This window comes from Alligator mississippiensis, chromosome 3 (assembly GCF_030867095.1).
Source record: "Alligator mississippiensis isolate rAllMis1 chromosome 3, rAllMis1, whole genome shotgun sequence".
NCBI lineage: Eukaryota > Metazoa > Chordata > Crocodylia > Alligatoridae > Alligator > Alligator mississippiensis.
The window spans coordinates 138,024,493-138,052,382 of record NC_081826.1 but is presented as its reverse complement, the minus strand read 5'-3'; the positions used below and the strand labels follow the sequence as shown (position 1 = coordinate 138,052,382).

General features: G+C 43.6%; 1 protein-coding gene across 2 annotated transcripts in view; it reads right to left on the bottom strand.

Moving 5' to 3' along the window:
* Nucleotides 1-27,890, bottom strand: part of ADCY2 (adenylate cyclase 2) — a 430,081-nt gene that overhangs the window by 191,542 nt on the left and 210,649 nt on the right. For both annotated transcript variants that reach the window (XM_006274493.3, XM_019491125.2), the window contains exon 4: nucleotides 14,508-14,657. In XM_006274493.3, coding sequence (XP_006274555.2) covers nucleotides 14,508-14,657 — 150 coding nt within the window. The remainder of the gene's footprint in view (nucleotides 1-14,507; nucleotides 14,658-27,890) is intronic.

Below are 27,890 nucleotides of genomic sequence, written 5' to 3'. Positions count from 1 at the left end.
ATATTGGCGACCAGGGTGGACGGCTGGAGACCCTCTGGGTTAAAATCCGTGGGGAACACGGCATAGGGGACACAATGGTGGGAGACTATTACAGACCTCCCACCCATAGTCCTGAGCTAGACCAGGAGTTTGCCCAGGAACTGGCTGAGGAAGCTTGCTCCAGGACCATGGTTGTCATGGGTGACTTCAATTACCCAGACATCTCGTGGGAGGATCGCTCAGCAAAATCTGAGCGGTCGCAGAGCTTCCTCTTGTGCATGGATGACCTCTACCTGACTCAAGAAGTCTATGGGCCAACGAGAGGCAAAGCGCTGCTCGACCTGGTGCTGGCTACTGGGGAGGACCTAGTCGGCGACCTAGTGATCGATGGGAAGCTGGGTGACAGCGACCACGAGCTGATCACCTTCACCATCCACCGAAAAGCTGGCAAGTCAGTCAGCAACACGCAAGTCCTTGACTTCAGGAAAGCCGACTTTGACAAGCTCAGGAGGCTTGTCAGTGAGGCCCTAAGGGACTGTGACCACAGGGAGAGGGGGGTTCAAGAAGAGTGGTTGCTCCTCAAGGGAGCGATCCTCAATGCACAAACTAAGTCTATTCCATCTCGGAGGAAAGGCAGCAAGAGGGCACAGCAGCCCCCCTGGCTCTCCAGGGACCTAGCAGACCTCCTGAGGCTAAAAAGAAAGGCCTACAAAGGATGGAGGATGGGAGTCACCTCCAAGGAGGATTATTCTGCACTGGTCCGGTCCTGTAGGGAGCAGACCAGGAAAGCCAAGGCTGCAACTGAACTCCAGCTAGCTTTGAGCATCAAGGACAATAAAAAGTCCTTTTTTCAGATATGTGGGGAGCCGGAGGAAAAGCAGGGGCAACGTTGGACCCCTGCTGAACCAGATGGGGCAACTGACAACTGATGCCCAGGAAAAAGCCAACCTATTAAATAGGTACTTTGCGTCGGTCTTTCATCAGCCCCATGGGACGCCCGTGCCCGCTACAGGGCCGGGAAGTCCGGGTGAGGGTGATCCCCTGCCCTCCATTAATGCTGACTTTGTGAAGGAACATCTTGAGAAGCTGGATACCTTCAAGTCAGCCGGCCCTGACAATCTTCACCCCAGGGTACTCAAGGAGCTGGCGAGCATCATAGCCCAGCCTCTAGCGCGGATCTTTGAAAACTCTTGGCACTCTGGTGTAGTGCCCGAAGACTGGAAGAAGGCCAATGTGGTGCCTATCTTCAAGAAAGGGAGGGAAGTGGATCCGGCTAACTATAGGCCCATCAGCCTGACTTCTATCCCAGGGAAGATCTTAGAAAAGTTTATTAAGGAGGCCATCCTTAATGGACTGGCCGACGCCAACATCTTAAGGGATAGCCAGCACGGGTTTGTTGCGGGTAGGTCTTGCTTGACCAATCTCATTTCCTTCTACGACCAGGTGACCTATCACCTGGACAAGGGAGATGAGATTGATGTCATATATCTTGACTTCAAAAAAGCCTTTGATCTGGTGTCTCATGATCGTCTCTTGGAGAAACTGGCCAATTGTCGCCTTGGGTCCCCCACGATCCACTGGCTGGAAAATTGGCTCCGGGGTCGGACCCAGAGGGTGGTAATTGATGGAAGTCACTCGTCGTGGTGTCCTGTGACCAGTGGGGTCCCCCAGGGCTCTGTCCTTGGACCCATACTATTCAACATCTTCATTAATGATGTGGACACTGGAGTCAGAAGCGGACTGGCCAAGTTCGCCGATGACACCAAACTTTGGGGCAAAGCATCCACACCAGAAGACAGGCGGATGATCCAGGCTGACCTGGACAGGCTCAGCAAGTGGGCAGATGAGAATCTGATGGTGTTCAACACCGATAAATGCAAGGTTCTCCACCTTGGGAAAAAAAACCCGCAGCATCCTTATAGGCTCGGCAGTGCTATGTTGGTTAGCACTATGGAAGAAAGAGACTTGGGGGTCATCATTGACCACAAGATGAACATGAGCCTGCAATGCGATGCTGCGGCTAGTAAAGCGACCAAAACGCTGGCTTGCATCCATAGATGCTTCTCAAGCAAATCCCGGGACGTCATTCTCCCCTTGTACTCGGCCTTAGTGAGGCCGCAGCTGGAGTACTGAGTCCAGTTTTGGGCTCCACAATTCAAAAGGATGTGGAGAAGCTTGAGAGAGTCCAGAGAAGAGCCACACGCATGATCAGAGGTCAGGGAAGCAGACCCTACGATGACAGGCTGAGAGCCCTGGGGCTCTTTAGCCTGGAAAAGCGCAGGCTCAGGGGTGATCTGATGGCCACCTACAAGTTTATCAGGGGTGACCACCAGTATCTAGGGGAACGTTTGTTCACCAGAGCGCCCCAAGGGATGACGAGGGCGAATGGTCACAAACTACTACAAGATCGTTTCAGGCTGGACATAAGGAAGAATTTCTTTACTGTCCGAGCCCCCAAGGTCTGGAACAGCCTGCCACCGGAGGTTGTTCAAGCGCCTTCATTGAACACCTTCAAGATGAAACTGGATGCTTATCTTGCTGGGATCCTATGACGCCAGCTGACGTCCTGCCCTTTGGGCGGGGGGCTGGACTCGATGATCTTCCGAGGTCCCTTCCAGCCCTAATGCCTATGAAACCTATGAAACAGTGGAAAAAACCCTGGTCATACTCAGTTCACTCTCCCTTTCAGTTTCTGCTCTCTGCTACTGTGTAACACAGGATAGTGGGCAAGGTGGACCTGTGATCTGACCCAGTAAATGGCCATTCTTATGTTCTTACGTGTTATCTTCTCTTACAATATTTAAGAAAGGAGACAAATGATCCTACTAATAAAGTCCACCCAAAGTACTTTAAGTGGCAGCTTGGTTTTTTAACACTAATAAGTATTTAGTGTACTTTGATAAGCTAATACTTTGGAGATGCTGCCCTTTCCAATCCTCTCCCCATTTCCCACAACCAATCAAGAAGGAGCCATCCAGAGATCAGAAAATCATTTGAATTTACATGAGGGAGCAGACCTTATTGTCATGCACAGCTTTAACAATATGCACGATATGACCCCGTCACCTGTTTCTGCCCGGGGCAGGGGGTTGGACCTGATGATCTGTTTAGGTCCCTTCCGACCCTAAGTACTATGATTCTATAAACATTAAATTAAATTAAAATATTAAAATCGGCAGCATTTGACACTGATTGGTTCAGGAGCCATATCAGCTATCAGTGTTACCTGAAAAGTTGCAGTGACAAATATACCCTTAGCTCAGTTGTGGCAAACACAAACCTATAGTACATACATGAATGATTGCACAGCATAGGCCAGATTCTATTCCCCATGGTAAATGCATGCACAGACTTATTTAGACACCTAAGTATGATCTTGTTCCATCCTGAAAAGCTATTAATAAAAAGGTGGGTGAGTCCTCCTCATCCTCTCTGCTTTTTGGTGACTCAGTTTTAAGTGTCAGATGATGGTATGTTACAGAAGTAGATGCATTCATAGGTTTACAGAATTGGTGTTTCATGTATTGCATTGTTCATGGCTGCAGGAAGGCATACCCAATGCATAAAGTAAATTAAAAAAATAAATGAAAATTTTAAATTGAAGAGCTACTTCGGGTTCAGAGGCCATGGTCCTCTGAACCTCTCCAATATTCATGAAATTGGAGCAAGAGTAAAGATGACTCTAATCTGGTTGTTATCAGGAGAGAATGATAGCAAATTCCTCTATCCTCCCTTAAGAATGCATGTTAGCCTGATGGTTACAACCCTCATGGTTAGGGCAAGGGATGTGGTCTCAATTTCAGCAGAGGAGGGATCTGAACCTAAATACCCAATAGCTTGGGTAAGTATCCTAAAAACAAACCTCTTAGGTGTAGAAGTTGCACACAAACCAGTTTAAGTGATCAGAAACTGGTTTACATCTGTAACAGAACAGAAGCTCAGTGCACATAAATCAGTTTCCAAATGGCTGAAATTGGTCAAGATAAACCTCGTTGAATGTAGTATCAGACTTCACTGATTTGGGTCAAACCAGTTTATGAGACTTCTGCTCCAGACTGCTTTCTGGTTCAGATTAAATCACAGCCCCTCCAGCATCCCAGCATGCTTTCCAGCCCTGGACTCGGCTGTGCGGTCTTCTCCAGCAGAGAAGGGTTGGGGGGTAGCAAGGACTGTCGCTCCCAGGCAAACCCTGGCTGGGGACTGAGGCCAGGGAGGGGGGTTAAACCCACCTTTCCCCAAATACAGAGCTACTCTGCCCTGCTAAACTTACTGAACCTTACTGCAGGCTGTGACTATGGACTACAAATCCCAGAGACCCTGGGGGCAGCAGGAAGGGGTAGCGAACACACAGCCCATGCTGGCTATGTGCCAGAGCAGTGTGCTCTAGCACCTCTCCTCCCCCACAGCTTCTGGCCTGAGCCACTGCAGGCATATGGCTACATTTCCTGAATCAAAAGTAAATGTGTATCCAATTGTTTCTCAGTTTAATCTCTGCATCAAGACTAACCTGCAAAGACTGAATCTATTCAGCCTTGGGCTTCTTGACTGTCCATTCATACTTAGCCCTTGTGTTAAAGGGGAATGGGTACCCCCTCCCTTTTTCTTGCTGTATGACTTTTCCCCCAAACACAGTTATTTAGGGATTTCAACAATACGTGTACAGACAGTTTTGTCTAGAAATGTAACTGCTTTTCTTTGCCAAATAATGTAGTCAAAAAAAGGAAAGAAAGAAAGAACATAAAGAAGAAATCATCCAGCCCTATGCATTAATTACCACACTTAGTTACCACAATGTCAGACATTCACGTGCATAAATTCTAGCAGCATTCTCATTAGTGCAAGCAATGATAGAGGGATGGCAGAAGCAGTCAGTATAACTTTCATATCCAGAAATACCCAGCACAATTACAGCACTGTAAGGAGGGTAATAAACTGAATCACTTTGATCCATGCCTCACCTCTCTCTTTCTGTTTTGTTTTTGTTTGTTTCCCTTTTGTTCACTGGATGTGGAACTTTCTGTTCAACTCAGTCATCATGATGAACACATCCTTCAAATACTGTGACAGTTTTCTGGATAATTTCCCCATTTGGATTTCTAGCTGAATCAGTGAGCCAAGCAGGGACGCTCAGTGTGATTTAAAAATATATGTTAGTTGGTGAGCACGTCAAAGATACTCATGGAGCTTATAAAAGCTGTTAAAAATTCCTTAAGTATCTTTCTTATAGATGAAGTAATATTACTGTATTTTACATACTGAAAAATCTCCTAGAAAGTTTTTTGTTTGTTTGTTTATTTTAATTTTGGTTTGTCCTGAAAGAGCTCTTCATATCTTTTTGAATTTTTGCTTTTAGTAACCTAGGGTTTGAATCAAATTCATATGCAATGAAGCTATGAAAAACCTTTCTAAAAGAACCCAGACTGAGACCAGGTACAGGTTTCCCTCACTTTATGCAGGTTCTCTATGTGCGAATTTGCTCTTATGTGATGACCCTTTTTATACCAACAATTCGTTATATGCAAGGTAAATTCACTCTTATGCAATCGGTGCGGTGGAAGCCTGCAGTCAGCTGCTTTGTGCGGTGCACTGTGGGAGTGACACACACCAAAATATAGTCTCCTGTGTGGCGCTGTGCTCCTTGCTTGTTGTCTGCAACACGTGTTTCTGTAGTTGCCATCCCCATTATGATAGTGCCCTGTGCTTGTGCATACTGTCTGCTGTTGGTGAGTACCAAACTTATCTTGTAAAAGTGGTAGAAATGGATCTGGGAATCAGCACAGTTGAGGTCTTGGAACATATCTCTATCTGTTACATTGTAAAGTGAATTCGAGTTATGCGCCATTTTCCAGGAACGCATGTACAGCATAAAGCAAGGGAAACCTGTAAAAACCATGTTCCAGCAAAACACAAGATGTCTTTTTAACTTGCCTTTTCCTATAATGATGAGACTCAAAATGGTCCAGCAGAAGATTTTATTCTTTCTTTCTCTCACACACCATTCTGTATGCATGCATGTTTGCATAGGGAATGGCATATTTCCTTTGCAAATTGTGCCGTGCCTTGAGGAGTGGAGACTTTAACCCTGAAATATTTTTCTATCTTGAAGTTCTTATAGTAGCATGTGGCCAGCATGGTGACCGGTACCTTTCTAATGTATCACTGGCATGTGTGCAAATGCATGCATGCACGATTGTGCAGAGAAGACAGAGGGATTGAAAAGACCAACATGATGTTCATTTTTAGTTGCTTTTACTATCATTAAAATCAGGGTCTAAGGGTTATTTTCTTCCTTTTATTTCTCCCTAACTTGATGTCTTCATGCATTCTTATCAATTGGCATGCTATTAACAGTAGATAATGACTTGTGAAGGAATAAGCAGCAGTGAAAAAGAAAAACAAGAACTCACTGAAAAAAAATATTTTCATGCAAATCTGAATGGTATCCTTTTATGCACTAATTTAACTTTATTATATTTATTTTATGTATTAGTTTCACATATTATAGTGCCAAGTGTTCCACTGATCACTAGGACTTTCAAAGTCTCAATAACTGGAATGAGGCTTCTTCATTTTTAGTTCATTTTCAGGCAATTTATGAAGTCTTTCAATTCTTGTAATGAATGGTATCGCTTCAGTGTGTTTCAGTGAGACATCTAAAATCCCACTCAATGATTTGAGATCTCATTCACTTAAATCCATTGCTTGAAAGCTCTAGTTCTAAACCCATCATTATCCTGCCTCCTCTTTAAAGCTGGTATTGAGAGAACCCACTAATGTCAACCTTCCTACAAACCATCTCCCCACTATACAGTGAGAATTTCTCAAAATATTTTTTCAGTCTCCTAATGCAAAGCAGCAGCAAAGTGCTAGAAGAGTAATTATGTTAACTACTTGTCAATGTCAAAATCTAACATAGCGTTAAAGATTCATTACCCCTGCATATTGACAGTGAGGGTGTACCAGTGAGACAAATAGTTTTATAAAAGGCTATATGAAATGCACAGGCTGTAGTAAAGTTATGTAGGTTAGAAGGTGAGAGGAATTTCAGATTTCCCTTTTACATTTATTAAGAAGATGGAAAAGAAAAACTAGAATGGACACATAGGGACAGGCAATAGTTCTGTATTTTGAATGATACCTTTGATGAGAAGTATAAAATAATGATTTTCCTAGCAGATTTCTAGTGAAACTAAATCCACTCTTAACATACCCATGACTGGTAAAGAATACAATATGGTAGGCTAATAACATACTTTAGCAGGATGCTATCCATTCCACCAAGCAAACTTCTAGGTCTAATGGGCTCCAGCAAAAGCATCCATTCCTACTGTGTAATTCCATTTTTTGTTCCTCACAACTGCCTCATACTTACTATCAAGACAGTCCATTAGCCCAGACTCCACACTGTAGCCATTGATGGATTCCGTGTGGACTAAAGATAAAGAAGCTGGGAGATGGTGGGCAGGGGACATAGGCAGGGAAAGGATGGCAGATACAGAGAGGAAACTAAGGCTGACATTCTAACCTTTCCTAGTCATCTAAGTGGTCTTTTCTTCGTTTTCTATATGGCACTTTGGGTATTCAGGTGCCCAGAAGAATTCTATTCCTGGATGAGTAGCCCCATGCACATGGATGACTATGCACTACTGCACAGTTGTGCATACAGAGCATATGCAGTCCTGGCAATACCACGTATGCGCATCATTGTGGACACATAGCTTTCTTAGATGCCTGATATTGGAGGTAGCCAAGACCCATGACTACTAGATTTAGCATCAGGACTAGGAAGGAAGGTGTGTACATGGGTGTCCATCTCTTTTTTTGCTGCTATGACTGCATGGCTGGGACACTCACCTGAGATGTTAGATACCCTGGATTCTAGGCCCCTGTAAGGCTCCTGACCTACAGCCTGTGTAACATGGCCAGCTATGTCAGGCTAGGTCAGGCTTCTATCCTGAAGTTGTTGTAACTGGGTCAGCTACACTTAATAAACTAATCAGAGCCAGCTGACCTCCAGCTCCTTATTTCTGACTAGTTCTGTGGCTGCTTTTAAGGAACTCCTCCAGCATCTGAGACTTTCTGCACAACTTACTGGTCTCCACAACTTGGGCAACTCTTGTCCTGGTAACTTCTCCAGCTTCTGCCCAAGCATGCATCCAGCCCTTCAGATTCCAAACTTTGGCTTGACCTTGGCTTGCTTCCTGACCCCTGATTCTAGTTGGTCCCCTGGCTTAGTATTTTGTTCCTGACTCTTGGTTTCTAACCCCCTGCAATCCCCAGTTCTACTTCTGGTTCTACCAACTAAGCATAACAGCCCCCAGTAGATTATGATAGCTCTTCTCCATCAAAGGGTCTTTGAAACTGGGTGTGTCTGAGTTCCCAATACAGCACCGAAACCAGCATACCACAGGTCAAGCATTACTCTTCTCCAGCACCTTCTAAACCCGAGTCACTAATATAGCCCTCAGGAAGAAAAAAAAAAGGTTAAATAACTGTGCAGGAGGGAAGTGGGTTTTTTTCCTTATGGGGAGCATGTGCCTAACCTAGGTCTAGGGGTCCTTCCCTGAGCTAAAAGCCTAGGGCTTGTTTTGCCCCTCCTGCCCCATGTATCTTTCACACATTTCCCTTTGGGGACTGCCTAGGGGAACAGCTTTAAAAAAGAGTGCCAGAAAACAGGTTAGAGCAGAGGTACTCAATGTTTTGGCCCTGTGGGGACAGTCAGTCTTTGGGCTAGATCCAACATGGGGTTGGCATGTGGGGTCAGTTGATGGGTATGATCCAGCATATGGGGCCATGTCATCTGGCTTGTGGGACTCCCCACTGGCTCAGAAAATTAGGAGGGGAGGGCAGTGGTAGCATGAATTGCATGGCTTCAAAATTTAGTGGCAGGAGAACATTTCAGTTTTAATAGCTGTAGCTCTGGAAGCTGCAACAGTTATTTCTGCTGTTGCTTCCTTGCACCAAATTTCTGGACCTGTAAGGAGCACCATGGGTTAGATGACATGGCCCTGCAGGCTGGAGACTGAGCACTGGTAGGATAGAGAACAACTATCCATGGTATGGCAGAGGGGCAGGTAGAGTACTGTTCTCAGAAGTCAGAGACCCAGGTTGAATATCCTTCTGGCTTCCCAGGTGAGTGCCACTTAGCTATTTGGGAAGGGGTCAGGGCAGGACAGTGAGAAGCTGAGCTTACTTTGTTGCTAGTCTGTATGACTACATAGTTCAACATAGTCATCGGTGTGTATACATCTACATATCCAGGAATAGAATTCCTGTGGGCATGTGAACCCTCCAAATGCCCTGTAAATGACCAAAAAATAACAGCCACTTCTATGTCCAAGAAAGAACAGAAGTCAACAGATCTTCTCAACCATGCACAAGATGATCTATTAGGTTTCTCTGGTCAGTCTATGATTCAGAGTGGACAATATTGCAGATAACATGCATGTCTGTCTCTCTATGTATAAAGGAAACCTAGAGGAACTTTCACCTTTTATACACATTTGCTCAAGTATGAATGCAATTTGTTAATATTTGAAAATGGTGTCAATTGAAAACATTTACTTCCATGTTTCTTGCCATTAACATTCAGTGACAACAATGCAGAATGCCTTTTCAACTAATTGATTTATTGGTAGAATGCAATTGACATTTTCAAAAGTATGCTTTGCAAGTCTCTTGGAAAGTAAAGGAAAAATATCAATTGATTTCTAGTATGAATTGTAGACCAGCATATCCTTCCAACACCAATTTTAGGTGACATATTATCCACAAGTTCAAATTTGATATACAGCCCAAAACACTTATAAACATATCCTGTAAAACTTCCAAAAAGTAATTTTTTAAATGTTGATTAATATTGCAGGATGAGGCTCTTTAATTATTATGCCACCATTTTCCAGGTGCCAAAAGTTAGCCTTGATCCAATTCAGATGTGCATTTCAAAAATATTCACCCTCCCTGCTGTTTTAATGCATCTCAGGTCTTACAGCAGCTGAACATTAAAATTATGTCACATTAGAATTTAATTTTGCTAATTGAAAAATAGCACTGAACAACATTTTTTGTATCTTCTCAGCAACATAGGTAGTAATAAAAGACAAAAATAAATCAGTCCTTCACTCCCCGGTTGTAAATGCTGCAGACACAGCATGTTCACCAACAGTAGGAAGGAAAGACTGATGGCTCATCACTTCTCATATCTTGATAACCCCACCCCATTCACTGCAGTAAGCAGTAATGATGGGACTACTAAGAACTGCACTTCTTCTTCCTCTCCTTCTCATTCAGAAAAGACTGTCAAGTGTGACACAAGGTATTTAAGTGAGAGGGAGAAGGAAACATGATTGCTGAGGCTCAGAGGTAGAGGAGGAGGAGATGGTGGTGGTCTTGCTGTTGGTGGGAGGAAGGAAAGAAACCATAATGTGGTTAGAGAAGAATATAATTTTAAAGTTACATTCCATTCAATTTCATCATTTGTACTGGCCCATCTTTTATTGGCTATAAAGATGCTGAAAAATCAGGTAAGGTGGAGGTTAGATACACGTACAAGCCAGAGCAGAGCCCTAATAACAAGCCTCTATACTAGCTGCACTGCATGATGACATATGAAAATACAGGCTTAGCTCTAATATAAGAAATGAAGTAATTTTTCCTTCATTGGTCTATAACAAATGACACCTTATACAAATGAAAGGCTGTTGTTATTGCCAACTTACACCTCCCAATTTTGAATTTTGTTTGGCTCCAGCTACTGTCAACACAACCCCTACTGGCAACGTTGATCAGGCACCAGGCATAATATGCATAGTTGTTCCTTTCCAGCCTCATAATCATATTGTCTGATATATCTGGAGAAATACTGGGAAATTAAAATTGCTTACTGGTGTTTTTAACAAGGCCGATATCCTTGAATAGAAAATGGACATGTAAAGAAACCTAAAGCTAAAACTATGTCTACTGTACTTCAATTTTTTTCCTAGCCTTTCGATGTGTTGATTTGCCCTATTGTATTAATGGACTTTGTACTTACTCACCAATGCTCTTCACTGTTCAGTTTTAATTAGGTACTATTGTACTTCAGCTTTACTTGAATGAGTACTTTTGTGCTTGTTTGCTTTTCTTAATGTGCTAGCCTTGACACTCAGTTGCGCTGAAAGAGGATGCAAAGGTCTAGTTCCTACTAACAGGAGCAAGAGAACCTTGAGGCCTGCTATAAATTACATTGGCTGAATGACTCCAGGGCTAAGGACAGAAGTTACACATAAACTGGTTTAAGTGATCAGAAACTAGTTTCAACCTCTAACAAAACAGAAGCTCAGTGCACATAAACCAGTCTCAAAATGGCCAAAACTGATTTAAGATAAACCTGTTTGAATGCAGTATCAGACTTAATTGATTGAAGGCAAATTGGTTAATGGAACTTCTGTCCTAGACCCCTTCCTGGTTTAAGTTCAGTCAGAGTCCCCCAGCTTCTCAGCATGCTTTGCAGCCCTGGGGTGAGCTGTGCTGTCTGCTCCAGAGCAGGGCTGGCCTTGCCCCTCTGCTCTCTAGCTGGAGCAGGGATGGAGTGTGGCCAGATGCTGGCCCAACATGGGCCCCTAAGGTAAAGGGGCAAGGAAGGGGTTTATTCCCCCCTCCCACCCTACCCCAGTTGGGGTCCGCCTGGCCAGGGCATAGCCACCCCTGTCAGGGTCCCTCCCCACTTGCTGCTCCACCAGCAGGGGCAGAGGTGTGGCCAGATGCTTGCTAGCATGGACCTCTGAGGTGTAGGGGGCAGGGAAAGGGTTTATTCTCCTCTCCCTCTCCTCTCCCCCCAAAGGACCCCAACCAGGGTCTGCCTGACCAGGTCCCCCATTCGCTTGAAGCTGCTGCTGGGGCTGGACACAGTCCTTGTCGCCCTAGTGGTGAGCTGGGCAAAATGCCTGACAGGGGGTATTGTTTCCCTACTTGGCAGACCCCAGCTGGGGTCCATGCCAGTGGGATAAGGGATGGAGGGCAGGAATTAAACCCCTTCCATTCCATGTTTGCTTGAGGCTGCTGCCAGGGTTGGCACTGCCCCCACTGCTCCAGCAGCAAGGGTGTGGGGAAGGGTTGGCAGGGGCTGCTTCCCCCTTCCACTTCCACGCACACCCTGAATGGGGACCATGCAGACCAGGGTGGGAGTTCAAACACCTCCCGAGTCAACCTGCTGGGGCCTGGTCACCCTTTCCCCCCACCCCAGCTCAGCTTCCCTTCTGGCCACTGCAGAAAGGAAGGAATGGTTCGCTCTATCACCTCCTAGCTTCAGGCCTGAGCCATTACAGGCAGGTGGCTGCATTTCCGGAATCAAAAGTGAATGTCTATTGACTTGCTTGCTGGTTCAGTCTATGCAGGTTAGACTAACCTGCAATGATTGAACTGATTCAGGCTCAGGCTTTTTAAATGTCTGTACTTAGCCAAAGAGTGGAAATGGACATCACTTTTCCTAACCTTTTGACTGCCATAAAAAAATTATGATGGCACAAAGGTGATGCAAACAAATGTCCATACCCTTTGTTGGGCCATAAATGCCCCAAATTTGTGGCAGTGACAAAGGTCATCATAGATTGTGCTGCTTCATTGCAGAGGACATCTAGTTACTTGTGGTGAGAGAGTATGGGCAGCCAGAGCTGCCCACGTTCTCCTGACACCCTGCGTAAGTGCTCCAGAGGTCTGATCCTGTGCAGCTCAGGGGATTCCTTGGCAGGATCAAGCACCACCCTCCTCTCAAGCCCCTCGGAGGGACCCTGACAGGGGCTGCTATGCCCTGGCCAGACAGACCCCAGCTGGGGTGGGGTGGGAGAAGCCTGCCCAGCTTTCCCCTCTTATAGAGACTTACCACAGGGAATCTTGGGGCACATCTCAGTAAGTGGGGAAAGCCAGGATTTCCCTGCTTGTAAGATGTACCACTGGGGTCTCCTGGTCTTAGTGGCCACTTAGAGATTTGGCCCCAGGTATATATCATGAAGTGGGGAACCTTGTGCTTTCCCTGCTTAAAGATATGCATCCCAGGAAGGCACAGTAGCTGGAGGATTCCCAGAGCCCTGTGCCTCCACAATGAGACCTACTCCATGTTCCAGGATGACCTGTGCTTCATGTAGAGCCATGGATCAGCGCACATCCTGGCACAGGAGCATGGGAAGCATGGGTCAGTGCAGAACCTGACACAGGTCCCAGTGTGGAGGCACAGGGCACAGGGAACTCCCCAGTTCCTGTGCCTCCTTGCTGGGACCCATGCTGAATCATGCTTCACCCAGAGGAATGGATCAGAATGGGTCCTGGCAAGGAAGCTCAGGACAACAAGGAAGACAGAAAATCCATTGATAAGAAGAACACATCTCCCCTTATTCTGCATCAGGCCCCAAAACATATGTAGCCCTAATGCGGATAGCAGGTGACATGTTTTACCTAGTAAAGCAGATCCTAACATGTCCTGCCACAACTGATCCACTTCATCTTGGTGACATCTTTTTCTATCCCAAAGGCCATGGGAGGCTATTTGGACAAAAAGAAGACCCAGAAGACAAACCTTCAATTATGCCAGCTGCAGCATAGCAGTCATCATGCCTATGCTACATCTCTGGACGTTTCTCATACCCTGAAGTGGTCTTCCTCTATGGTGACTTCTTGTTAATTCGCTTGGCCACAGACACAAAATTGTCACTGACACAGATTTTCATCTCTCACCTTTAGCAAGTCACAGCAGCTGCAATCAGGTGGGAAACAGTAGTTATGGAAACATTTGCTTGATTGCACTGTGTCTGCTAGCAGAGCATTTTCAGATAAGGGTTCACTTCTTTTGAACACCCAATCTTTAATAGTTTGTAGGAGTCTAAATCTAGTGACCTTCAGGGCAGAATGAATCTCTCTTGGTTAGTATTTGATGAACTAATTTGCATTTTACATTTTTGCACCTGAAAAGCCTATCTGTCACGGTGATAGGCACTACAGAAGCTGAAAAAATTAAGTAAAGCAATCAGAGCAGCCTTTTATTTAGTTATTACAATAAATGATGGATACTTTCATTATAAAATTCCCCACCTCTTTGTAATCATACTTGACCCTTAGAAATACATTGCCTGACTCATCTGTAGTCTGAAATATCTTTTTTTAAAGAAAATGCAGTAAGATTTAATGCCCCCTCTCTTGGGTGTAGAGAGCCAACCATTTGCAAAAGCACAGATTAACATCATATAATTGATTCAATCAGGAGAAAACAAATGACAATGCTGAGCACAGGTTGTATGCAAAGCCTTCACCTTCCATTACCACAAATCATTTTTCACAAAATAACTGCAGAAGAAAGGGTTTACATGACAACAGGAATAATAAAAAATCATTTAACATTCAGATGGAATTCTGACTACCCTCATTAAATTGACTTTGTGCAGTTCCCTGCAAAGATTTGAGCAACCGAATCAACATGATTTCTTGCACTGGCCAAGTGGGTTATCTGTTGCTAAACAGAGAACACAACAGAATTCACCTAGATTTGAGAGTGATTTTACCTGTTGCCGCTTCTCAAATTCTAACTTGATGCGAGACTTGATGCAGTTACAAGTGTCCTGATATGTCTGCTGTAAAGCAAGCTCCATGAGGTGCTTATGATAAGCACCTGCCAGATTTCCACAGATGAAGATGATAACATTTGCCAATATCTAAGGGAATTAAAAAAGAAGAGAAGAGTCAAATAAGCAAGTTTAGTTTAAAATGTGGTAGCAGAAAATAATCATAAGCAGCAGCAAACAAAACTTTTGTACTTATTCTTGTTTGAAATTTTTTTTTAGTGGATGTTCACTTTTCAAACCAACCTCATAATTACTGCAGCAAAAGCCCCAGTTAATAACACTTTTTTCATTTAGGCTCTAAAAAACTGCAAGCTGGTGAACAGCATACTTGCCAGTTTTAATGAGGTTCATATCTCCTAAAAAGAGAGACTGCTTCATGTTCTGTGTCCTATGTGAAGTATTAAATGGGTGCTGGCCTGTTTTAATTGCTGCTAAGTGCCAATCTCTGCTCCTAATAATACAGTTGCAATCTATGTTATTGCTGTACTCCTTCATCAGAACATTTTCTTTATTAGGGAAAAGCACTTTAGGAGTGGAAGGACTTGTGCAAGTGAAGGCCACTGTACCAGGGAATATTAAACTCACTGTCAGTAAAAAAAATAAAGCCTCAGAAAGCACGAATTAAAAAGCTTTTAAGGTTCACAATTTATGTCAGTTTGTACAGCTGAAAGGCCAAGTTTGTCTTCAGTAGACACATAATTCTGCAAGATGTGGATAAAGCTTAATCTGTCAACATTCAAAGCTCATGTGTGCACAAGAAGTCAAATGAACACACAAATGATTTGGTGGCAGAATCCCTATCTCTGCTTATCAAGTAAATCAATACTGCTGTGTGTAGCGCTCTGTTTCAAAAATGGCAGCAGAGTAGGGAGAAAATGAGCTGTTCGGCCCTTTCTTTTTTCTCCAATGAATTCCAGCTGTGGCAAGGTTCTACCATGTCTTCAAGAGGAGGCTGGACAGATATTTGGCTGGGGTGATAGGACCCCGGCACCCGTTCCTGCCCGGGGCAGGGGGTCGGACCTGATGATCTGTTATTAGACAAAGCTTTTACAATACAATTAACGCTGGGAGAGCGTGTGTGTAATTGGAAGTGGAACACATTATGCAAATACTGTACACATGGCCAGGGCAAGCACCATACATACAGGACATTTAAAAGAAATACAGATACATTATGATATGAATATGCACGGTTAGGGTAGCCAGAGGGCATTAATTTTGTCATGTAATAACTTCATACAGTGATCATGTGATTATGTTTAAGGCATCAACTTTTGGGGGCTTCTACTGTAACTAAAGTTTAAAGACACAAAATGTCTTCCCTCCTCATGGTGTCACTAGAGGGCTGAAACACCTTACAACAACCTTAACTCTTCAATTATGAATGTCTTTACATTAAAAAACTTTTATACAATATGAACAACTAAACATGAAACCTGAAAAAGAATGTTGCCAAATGCTAGTTTTAGTTTTCTGTAAATATGAACAATCCACCGTAAACCATTTTTTACTTTACTTTAACAGACACTCACCAATACTTGGCCTGTTTTCTGCCACTCTGGTGTAGCATACAGCAGCCAGAGGATTCTGACACTTAGGGTGGATTTACAACTGTGTGGTTTTGTAGGGCTAGCACACCACAGATGGAGCATGAAGCCTAGTTTATTCCTCTCACTGGTCTATGACATTTCTTGTCCTTCTTGTACTTCCTTACACTCCCCTGCCTATAATCCCAAATTCTCTTTCATCCTGTTCTCCACATTTCCCTATATGCCCCTGTATGCACACAAAAAGATCACTTTTTACAGAATATGTTTGACCTCACAGTCCTTGCCCTCAAGGGAAACTTGCACAATACCTTTAGAATAGGCCTGAGAACAAAAATGCATAACTACCAGACACAAAAAAGGATTAGCCACAGACAATGGTTTTATGGCTCATTGCAATTTACCTGACCTCTCTGCCACTCATAATCACCTGCTCTACAGGTAATCATCATAGAATAATAGAATCATAGAAAATTAGAGTTGGGAGGAACCTCAGGAGGTCATCTAGTCTAACCCCCTGCTCAAAGCAGAACCATCCCCAAATAGATCATCCCAACCAGGGCTCTGTCTAGCCAGGTCTTAAAAACCTCTGAGGATGGAGATTGCACAATGTCCTGGGTAACCTGTTCCAATGATTTCCTACCCTCCCAGTGAGAAAGCTTTTTCCTGATAGCTAACATAAACTTCCCTTGCTGCAATTTGAGACCACTGCTCCCTGTTCTATCATCTGCCATCCCTGAGAACAGTCTGGCTCCATCCTCTTTGGAACCCCCTTCAGGTAATTGAAGACTGCTATCAAATCACCCCTCAATCTCCTCTTCTTTAGACTAAATAAGCCCAATTCCCTTAGCATCTCCTCAGAAGTCATGTGCCCCAGCCCTCTAACCATTTCCACTGCTCTCCACTGGACTCTCTCCAATTTGTCCACATCCTTTCTGTAGTGGGGGGCCCAAAACTGGACACAGTACTCCAGATGTGGCCTCACCAGTGCTGAATAGAGGGAAATAATCACTTCCCTTGATCTGCTGGCAGAGCTTCTATTAATGCAGCCCAGTATGCTGTAGCTTTCTTTGCAACACTGTCTCATATTCAGTCCACTGCAACTCCCAGGTCCTTTTCTACAGAGCTCCTGCTTAGTGAATCAGTCCCCAGCCTCTTAATAATGATCCTCTTCCCATTTGAACAGTCTTACTCTTTTAGATATTTAGGTTTATATATTTCAAATGCTCTCTACTTGCTCTGTAACTCCTTTTGAAAAGAGAGGTACTAAGGCATGTTAGTTTGAAGTCAAACAGAAGACTCCTCCTTGCTCCACAGGTTTATTGCCCACTTCCCTTCCTAAAGCTAAGTACAGACATCCAAGTGCGTTAGAGGGAGGTTAAATTGATTCAGAATGGCTGCCTGATATCAGGTACATCAGGATGTGGGGGAGAGCAGGTGCAACCCAAAGGTGGGATGGGGGGGGTAGGCACAATCCACAAGTAGGGTGGAAGCAGGCACGACCTGTAGGTGTGGGGGGGCAAGCACAACCTGTGGGGTGGTGGGGATGCACATGCAATTGGGGGGGGGGGGGTGGCAGGTGCAACCTGCCGATGAGGTGGGGTCCCCCCCAGTGAACCTACAACCACATCCCTTCTGCCCCTTCCCCCACTGGGACTTAATTGCTTGGCTCTGGTGGTGGCAAATACTGATAAAAGTGGCTGCATTTGGAGCTGCTTGTGGGATGCAGGTTGACAGCATTGGTTGGGGGGGGGGGAAGAGGAGGAGGAAGGGGCCAGGGGGGTAAAAAAATAGCTCAGTGCGAAAGGGAAGTGAAAAGAGCAGCCCCAGGGCTGGGCCCAGTGGCTGGGCTTTCCCAGACATGGGGCTGTTCAGGGGAAATGGGCAGAAGTTCCCTGCACCAGTTTGATCTAAATCAAATGAGGTTGATACTACATCCATTTACATTTATCTTAAACTGGGTTCTGCAACTGTAGACTGGTTTGTGTGCATGGAACTTCTGTTCTGTTATAGGTTTAGACTGATTACTGGTCAATGAGACAGGGTCTGTAAATGTAAGGTAGGCACCAGGATGAGCCAAGTTTAAATTGGGTGGCCATTTTGAACCTGATTTAACTTCCTGAATGTCTGTACTTAGCCTAATAGATCGCTTTCATTTGCATAAGAAAGTTAAACAAAAGTAATTGTTCTATCTAGTATTTTCTTAGGCTTTATTTACTTCGTTCCCAGACATGAGGAACAGCATTTTGTGTCGGAAAGCTTGTTTACCATTTCTCCAAACTAGTCCAGTAAAAATATTACCAAACACATCCTGCTTCTCACATATTCTTTCAACCATCACAGCTACAATATACAATGCTACTACTTGTATGCACATATATACATCACTTTGTCTTCCCCAATGCATTTTCACACTTCCCTGCACACACAAACATGCACATATCACATGAAACTTGTCCTCTCCCTCTTATCTTCTACATTTCCTTGTTGACATACATAAACATGCATACACCTTCAACCACAGGGAGGTCAGGTAAATTGTAATGAGCCATAAAACCATTGTCTGGAATTAATCCGTGCGTGCGTGCGTGCGTGTATCTAGCAAAGTTATGCATTTTTGCTCTCAGGCCTGTCTTCTGAAGGTATTGTGCAAGTTTCTCTTGAAGACAAGGATTATGAGGTCAAAGATGCAATGATTGTTTAGTTGCCTCCTTCCCTTTGTCCTTCCTCTTGAGTAGATTTTGTACAATATGTAGTTCTGAAAAGATATTCCTTAGGTTTTAAGTCCACTTCATAACTGAAAGTTTATCTGTCAGCAGAGGTTGATTGATATATAATCACCTTCAGAAACGCTCATGAAGAATTCATAGAATAAGAAAATCACAGAAAAATAGGGCTGGAAGAGATCTTGAGGTCATATATTCCAACCCCCTGGTCAAGGCAAGGTCATCCCTATCTGAACCCTCCTAGACAAATGTATATCTAAGGTGTTCTTACAATTGCATGAACAATCATCTTCTACAACTACCAGACACAATGCCCCAGATTACTATGAACACCCTAACCTGCCATGTGCAAATCAGGTAGATGAGGGCACTTACAATGTTCTGCCACTGCAGGAAGAGAAATAGTTCGTTAATATACATTTGAGAGATCCAAGGAAGAGTATCATCCCCCCCACAACCATCCATGCCAGTCAGACCATGGGGTAAAACTTTTTCCTAATCCCAAATGTGGTGTTTGGTCATACTTTGAGCAGAGAAGCAAGACCCCCTAACTGCAAACCTCCAGGTTTTTTAGTCCAAGCGGGAATACTGGCACACATCAGTCAAAATCTTCAATTTTGGATACAGTCAATAGCTGATGCTTCTGAGACTGAGACACACACACACACACACACACACACACACATTGCCTGTAGCAATAGGAGGAGGAAAAAATCCTTCCCAGTCCACTGTGGCAACCAACAAAACCCAGAAGCCTGGGAAAGAACCAAACACCCTCCACCCTGCACTGCAACCTTGGGGCAGCAAACACATCTCCACTTCTCACACATTCTAATGGGAGAGCCAGAGCTCCCCTTTCTGTCACCCTATCCTCTCCATAAACTTATTCTGAATTATTACATCTTCTTTCATAACCAAACTGGTTGTAGAGCTCTGCTTTGTTCTCCTGGTGCAGAGCATGGCCCTCTCCATGTGTTGCAGAGCTTTCAGCATTTCCAAGCACTGCATGTGTTGAGGGTCTCCCGGGCTTCCAACTGATGCTTTTCAACAACATATTTTAGTCACTGTTACTCCCAGATCATCCCAGACCAATGTTTAACCACATCTTAAAAACCTCTAATGAAGGAAAGAGATTCTATGACTTCCTAAGGCAGTCTATTTCAATGCCTCACTCATTCAAAGTAGATGTCATCTCTCATTGTTTTCTGTGGCACTCAGGTTATATCCTGATGCCACTTGTCAAATTAGCCACCACTTCCCAATATACCCAATGCCACTGAAAACAGGCAAGATGGAGATAGGACTGATCTAAATGCTAAGCTACAAGACATAGGGGTGCATGTGTGGGGAGGAGGCAGCAATACTATCTTCTTCTCTGTCCAGACTCCAAAAGAAAGGATTTATTCCTATCTCTTTTTTGGAAGAATGATGTTATGCTACTGCCTTCTGGAGAAGGTTCAAGGATACAAACCTCAAGAGAAGGGAGGCATCTAAAGTCAGAAGGGGACAGGATTTAGGACACAACCCTGTTCTCAGTTATTTGTATTAGCTAGTTTAAGTGGGTTTATGCTCAGCATGCTGACTTTCATGCATCCTGTTCAGTGGTACCCATGGAAAGACCTTAAGGCCATGTCTGGACAAGCGTGGACATTTGGTTTCGTGGGGACAACTAGCAGCAGGACATGTTGTGCCACTGCTAGCTGTCCCTGGGGAACGCCCATGCCATGCACCCTCTGGCGTGCAGCAGGTTATCCTAGGTGGTGTAGAGGAGGCTGGGGTCAGCAACTGTGCTGGCCCCAGCAGCCTTACCTGGGGTCCTGGGGACCAGGGAAGCTGCAGCCATGTTGGTTCTGGCTGACAATTGGAGTATGGCTCTGGCCAGCCAGGTTTTGGGTGACGTGCACTGCCTCCACATGTGCTGTGCCATTTTCTGCGTGGGTTTTTTTGACCCTGGGATTTCTGGACCCTGCGCTCATCTGGACATGGCATAGGTGTCTAAACTGGGGCTGTGGATTCTTCTCAGGGACCAGACATAGAGAATACAGAGCCTTTAGACTGTGATCTTTTGCATCATGTTTTCCTACTGCACTACTAGACAGTGTGCCTAAAAATATAATTGCATCAGAGATGGTGAGGTACTCAGATTTTACTGTCAAGGTGGCCATGCAGATTCCAAAAAGAATTACTAGAAAGATTTATCCAAGCTCCAGATTTTTGATTACCTTTAGGTTCTCTTTCTTTTCACAACCTTCTCTCCCCCATCCTGAGACAAGTCTGCATGAAACTTATTACATAAAACATGGTCTTTGGATAAAATCAAATCCCAGTGTCAGTGCAGGTTTTAATGCTATTGCATCTACAAACTTTTTCTGACTTAAACACAAATTTAGAGCCACTCTCAACCAAAATGACAAGTCACAGCGGGCATTTAAGTATGCAGTATTATATTTATGTTCCTCCATGTGAAGAGAAAATTTCCTGTACAAAGGAAAAAAATATTTCATCTCGATTCTTCCATCCCTTTTTGAAAGGTACCTAGAGTGGTATTCTCTTTTTTTCCTGGTCATCTAAGTATCCACTTTTAGAAGTTAACAGGGCATTTTTTGGTACTTACACATACTTGAGTGTCTAGGGCATGCAACTGAGAATCTGGGTTTCTTGGGCCTCCTCATCCATTGAGACTTCAATGTGAATCTCTTCAACTTCCCAGAATAACACTGTAATCACCCTACCACAAGTCAGCCATCATCCACGTCCTTCTCTGACACTCCTTTTGAAGCTTTTTTCCAAGGACTGCATTAGTGGCTCAGCTACAAAAGAAGCGTGGAAAAATATGTGGATAATGACCTAGGCTAAGTCTGGTAATCACAGCTTCTGGCCAACTCTATTTTCAGGTGTCTAAGTCTACTATGCATCTACAAAGGGCATGCTATGACTGCTACTATGTGTCCTCATTCTACGTGACTATGCAGTTGTACCAATTAAGCCATGCATGCAGGGCTACATGTCCAGTAATAAAATACCCCTAGAGGCATAAATACCAAAAAAATGCCTGCAGACATCCAAAAAGGAGCTACTTAGACAATGAGGAAAGAATAGAATACCCTCCCCCTACCTCTCCCCCTGCCAACATACACTTTGTAACAAAAGAAAATAAGAAATTATCTACAAGGAAAATGGGAGATGAAATGACAAAATTGCTTCTATTTTACATACTTGGTATTTTCAGCACAAATCTATGTGCATACTCTTATTTTAAATTAAGACCATCTTACTGTATTTTGATTTAACAATTCAAAAAGACTTTATTACAAATGAACTGCTAGAAGAATGTCAGTTAAGAAGTGAACATCGTGTGTTTTCATATGTAATTCATTCAGAAATGCAGGTAAGTTTAGTGTACGAGGAACTGTATGCATATAATGTATTGATATAACAAATGTCACAACAAATTACTGTGTGCATCCAAAGATAAATATTCATGTAATTCTTATATAATATCTCCCTAACGTATTAAACTAACTCCCACTTTAAGTACAGTGACACCATATCCGTGATCTTTAAAATGCTGCAATTGCAACTTAATTGTACACTATTTATAATACAGCAAACACCATACATCTTCATGGCAGGCAGTTAGAATTAGAATGGCTGTCTGAACTGCAGTAACTCTGGCATTTTGAAAAGCTGCAGTCAGCATGGATCTCATTCCAAAACATTTTCCAGTGCTGCTCCTCCAGCCAGAGTTCAGGTCCCCTGTGCAGTGACCTTGGGCCTGGATTCAGTCTCTGGCCCTTGCACTAAGACATGTCTACACAGTAATGTACCATCCCTGCCAGAAGTAGCCTCAACTAGATCATGCTATTCTTGGCAGGCTGCCTCCTAGCCTGGACACAGGATGACCATGTTGTACCACGCTCTAGGCTGGCTAATTATTACTGCTGAGCAACAGAGCCAATTAGCCACAAGCTAATTAGCTCTCCATGGCACTATGCTCTTTCTGAGTAAGTAGGCAGCACATTCAGAGCAGAGTGCTGGGTGTTTGATGGAGCTTTTGCCAAGGATAGACAGATTATTGTGTAAACATGGCCTATGCTTAAACAAGAGGAAAGGTAGGCTGGATGGGTGGAGGTGGTCCGGCACCCAAAATAGCATCCAAATTGTGGCCTGGTCCCCTCTAATTATGGATATCATATTGAGGATCAGAGAGAACCATGGAAAGAGACAGATCGGGTCCTGAGACTATCACAAAGCAGGGCAACTGACAGGGCTCCTGTTCCCCTTCAGCAGAAAGCCCTATATTTTGCATTCTCTGCTATGGCAAGTGGCTTATGATTAGGATTTCCCAGTACTGGAATATGGGATCTATGATGGATTTCACCAGTAAGCATTTATTATTCATTATTGTTGTCACAAACCCATCTGCAGGGTATCCTTGGAGCCCTGAGTTTCTCCCCTGTCCTGTTGCTTAACCCAAGAAACAGACCAAGGTTTGACCTGGGATAGCTCCTTATCCCCTCAAGCCTCAACTCCACTGCCCTTATACCGGACCCCACAGCTGCAACAGGGGAATAGCTGTCAGCTCCAGGTGGCTACCCCTCAGGTTGTGGAAGAATTTTAAATAATCCTTTCCACAGAATGGGCTAGCCTGGAATGTCCTGTATTCTGTGACCCCTCTTTAGTCCCAACAATCAATGAGGAGATAAAACAACAACAAGATTTATTATACAGGAGAAAAGAATTATACAAGAAAAACTGACCATATAGTTTGAAGACAGACCAAACAGACAAGTATATTTCCTTACCCTCTCTTCTGCCTACAACCTAATCCTTTCAGACAGTCCTGCCAATATTTAAAAAAAACAGCCTTCCTGCTGATCCTGCCAGCCCTGACTGCTGGGGGCTTGAACTCCCTCCCTCAAATCTAGACAAATCCAAAGACCATGACTAGCTACTAGATACCCCCTAAATACTTCCAAACTCCACCCCTCCCTCTCCCCATATCTTAATTTTCCCAATTACTCATATGTCTTAGATACCGCTAGAAATTTCTTTCCTCCTTGGCACCTGGACTTTTTTCAGCTAAAGGACCATTACTGTGACATGCCTTTGCTGTTGGGAGGTTGCTTTTCCTATTACCAGCTGACAATCCCTCCAGTGCTTCCCCACAAAATAGCTTTTCCTGCCTGTGTTTGGGAGTGGCAATTATCCTTACCCTAGTAACATAATGGCGAGAGATACTTAACAATTTTGCCTAGTCTTTTTTCCTTAAGTATGCATCCCTCAGTTCATTTGATTAAACTATGTCCAAAATCCTTAATATATATACAGACCGCATAACGTAATATATACAATGATTCCAACAATATAATGGGTATATAACACTGGTTTTCCAATGAAACCACACATACTGTATCAGTAAACCAAACACAAGAGAACCTCCATGTCACCCCATGAACCCCACAAATGATAGGGGGGAGGGGTTGCAACAACTATGTCCCCACTGAAAAAGTCCACAGTGTGTTCTATGGCTTGCAGAAGATGCAGAGCTTGTGTTGGTGGCACCATTCCCAAAAGCTGAGGGCTTTGCAAGAAGGAAACAACCATAGTAATAGCCCCCATGTACCAACAGGGGTCAGCAGCAGGCTGCTGGGCTACCCAAAACAGGCCTATATTCCTAGACAGGTAGTAGCTACTATCCTGTATATGTTACACTCAATAACAACTGGCTCTGGAACCATAGGAACAATTAGTCATTGTTACTCAAGGAGACAACTGCAGATACACTTATAGGTGTATTCTGGAAATATATCCTGGTTGGTTAATCTGTAATAGTACTGGAATTATTTGCTTCACTACAATGTAGCACTTGTACATGATTGGTAGAGGTAGATGGTACATGTGTGTCATTATCCATTATTGCAGTAAAGATGTAACCAATAAATATAGTTTAAAAAAAAGGGTCAATAGAAATTTCTACAAAAAGCCACAGGTGGTTAGCTGAAGAGACACTTGCAGCATAACCACTGTGGTCTATCACTACTCTATGCAGAACAGCCACTAATAAGGAACATAATCACTCTGCTTGTCAGTTCCCATGTAGTTAGTTGTTTGATAGCAGTAGAATACTGAGAGTTGATATTTTTTACTTCTCTTCTTAGTAATGAAAGGGGAGTAATGTTTATTCATTTAAGCAACTATTCCTGACAGGACTGGCATGTTGAATATGAAAACAGTATCAGCAAACAAATAATGGTTCAGTGTGACAACATGAGCAGCAAAATATCCTGAGTTAAGAAGGGCAATTTTCTAACCTGCATTAATGAAGGACCTTAGACCCAGTGTTTTGAGGCAAGAAATAAGATTTTTGGGCTAATGGAAAGGGGAAACTACATGAACCTTCTTTCTGAGGAATACTTCTAGTATTAAAAATAAGAACTATTACACACACACACACACACACACACACGCACACACACACAGAGTAACAAAAGCATTTTTACTAGAACTGTATGAAGTTTCGATCACTGATTTGATTCGGTGGAGATTCGACCCAATTTGGCAGCTGAATCTCTGAATCCAAATCAAATCAGGAGACCCTTTAATCTCTGTGAATCGAATTGGAACCATCCAAATCGATTTGGAGAGATTCAGAAAGTTTTGATGATTCAGACATAGACACAGCTTTAAATGTTTTTTCTACATACCTCAAGGTACCAGGTGGCTTGTAAATGCTGAGATGCTGGCGCAGATGAAGCGTCCCACGAGAGCATGGGGAGGGGTCCCCAGTGTGCTCCCCGATGGACCCAGAAGTGAACCAGAAGCACTTCCAGTCCACTTCTGGGTCTGCTGGGGAGCACTGGGCGCCCCCCTCACCTCCCGGATCAGTGACTGGTGGTGCCTCCTGGAGGACTGGGGGAGGGGGCACCTGGGGTACCTGTGCAGCTGATTGCCAAGCTGGGGCGGTGCAGGGGAAAGGTCCCCTGCATGCTCAGTGGCAGACCCAGAAGTGGACTGGAAGTACTTCCGGTCCACTTCCGGGTTCGCCGCTGAGCATGCAGGGGGCACCCCCGCGCTCCTGTGGGATGTTCTATCCACCCCAGCAACACAGCATTCACAAGCCACACCTGGTACCTCAAGGTATGTAGAAAAAAATATTTGGTCAAATCACTATGGCTGAATCACGGATTCTCTGAATCAGCATCGAATCTTCAGAGTCCGATTCAGCCAAATCAAATTGGGACAGTGACCCGAATCAACTACTCGAATCACTGTCCCCGATTCAGGCCAAATCTGAATCCAAATCGAATATGGCCCATTTCGCGCACCCTTAGTTTTTACCGGTCACAAATGTGAAATAGCTTCTTCACAATACAGGTGATTCAAAGTACATCACAAGCAATATTTAGTTCTTAACCTCTGGCAGGCTTAAGGTCTCAGATCTTACAATAGAGCTAGAAACAGGAAGTTTGTACCTTTGAAGTACAAGTAATCCTGGTTTTCAAGAAGATAAAGTGTTTTGCTTCTAAGACTCTAAAACAACAAGCTCCTTAAAAGCAAGTTTAGGCCAGGTGGAAATCTGTATAAAATGGGATCTATGTTCACACTGCTGCATGCCTATAGCATGGTGAAGGTGTAATTTTGCATAAACCTCATTCTAAACATAAAATGATCAGGAGTGCCTAAAAAACAAGGATTATAATACTATAATTTAGCAAACAAGTACATTTTCCAGCAATTCTAAATGACTGAAATGTGTTCTCAGGCTAAGCGTTATGCAGATAGTAAAAAGTTTTTAGGAATAAAATGAAGAAATAAAGCTAGGTACATATTGCATGACATTGGCACACAATATAAATATAAAAAAAATATGAAACCGATACTATTATAGGTGGAGTCAGTAATAATGTCCAATGGAATTGCCATGGAATGATTATTGCTCAAGTGCTGCTGAGAACTTTTGGGCACAACTTTTGTTTTGTTCAGCTTCAACTTAAAAAAATCATGGGGTATCCATTGCAAAAGATCCTGAATATGACTAGTCAAAATCAAGCTCACACTGGGATCACTAGATAAAAGTGTGAAGTATGGAAGTATCATTTGCATAGCTATAAAAAAAAGTGATAGTTCATATGACTGACTCAACTGAAGCATGGAAATAGTAAAATGAAGAGCCCCAAAACAGACCTATTAAGAAACACAAGTAAAAGGAGCCAAAATCAACCTCTATTGACCTTAAGATGTTTTTTCAGAATTGTATGAAATATGATTTAAACCCTGTCAGAGCTGTGCCATGCAGCCTGACATGAACTCTGAATGTGAGAAAAGAACACTGTGTTCTACAGTTTCCATGGTCATAGAAAGATCTAATAACAGCAAAAGTAACAAGAAACCTTTGTAGTGCAACCATTAATAAATTGCTATATGCCCTTTGCAATGTTGTTTCTATAATACAGTACAAAGAACACACAGACAATGAAATTAGCAGTTCAAGAATGTGGACAACAAAGTGTCAATTAGTATGGTACAGGGCTGCTCTGAGGCTGAGCAAAACCTGCTGGAACAAACATCAAGATAACTACATGGGAAGTCTTTGGCTTCTCATCTTCCCCTGAAGTGCTCTTCTGCTATCTGTGACTCTCAAGCAATCTGACCTAGGAGCTAGAAAAGTGAGTAGGAGTGCTTTAGAGTCAGTCCAAAGAAGGACATTCAAGACTGGTCCCAAGCAGCTGTCACGAATTATTGCACTAATTCTGCCATGTGACTGAAGACCAAGGAGTTCATTATTTGATTCCCACTTCCACCCTTCCATTTGGCTGGCTTGCACCTAGGAAGCAGTGACCTGTTTCCAGCACTGAAAGATTGCTGGTTTCCTGCTTCTGATATTACATTTCCCACTTCCTCTTCCAATGTTCTTAATAGAAGTATGCAAAGGGGAAGATGATATCTCCACATAATACAGATTATAATTGTCTTTCCCGAGCAAAAAAGTCAGGAGTGGGGCTGGATGTAAATGGCCTAGGGATAAAGGGGTCACAATCATAGCTAAT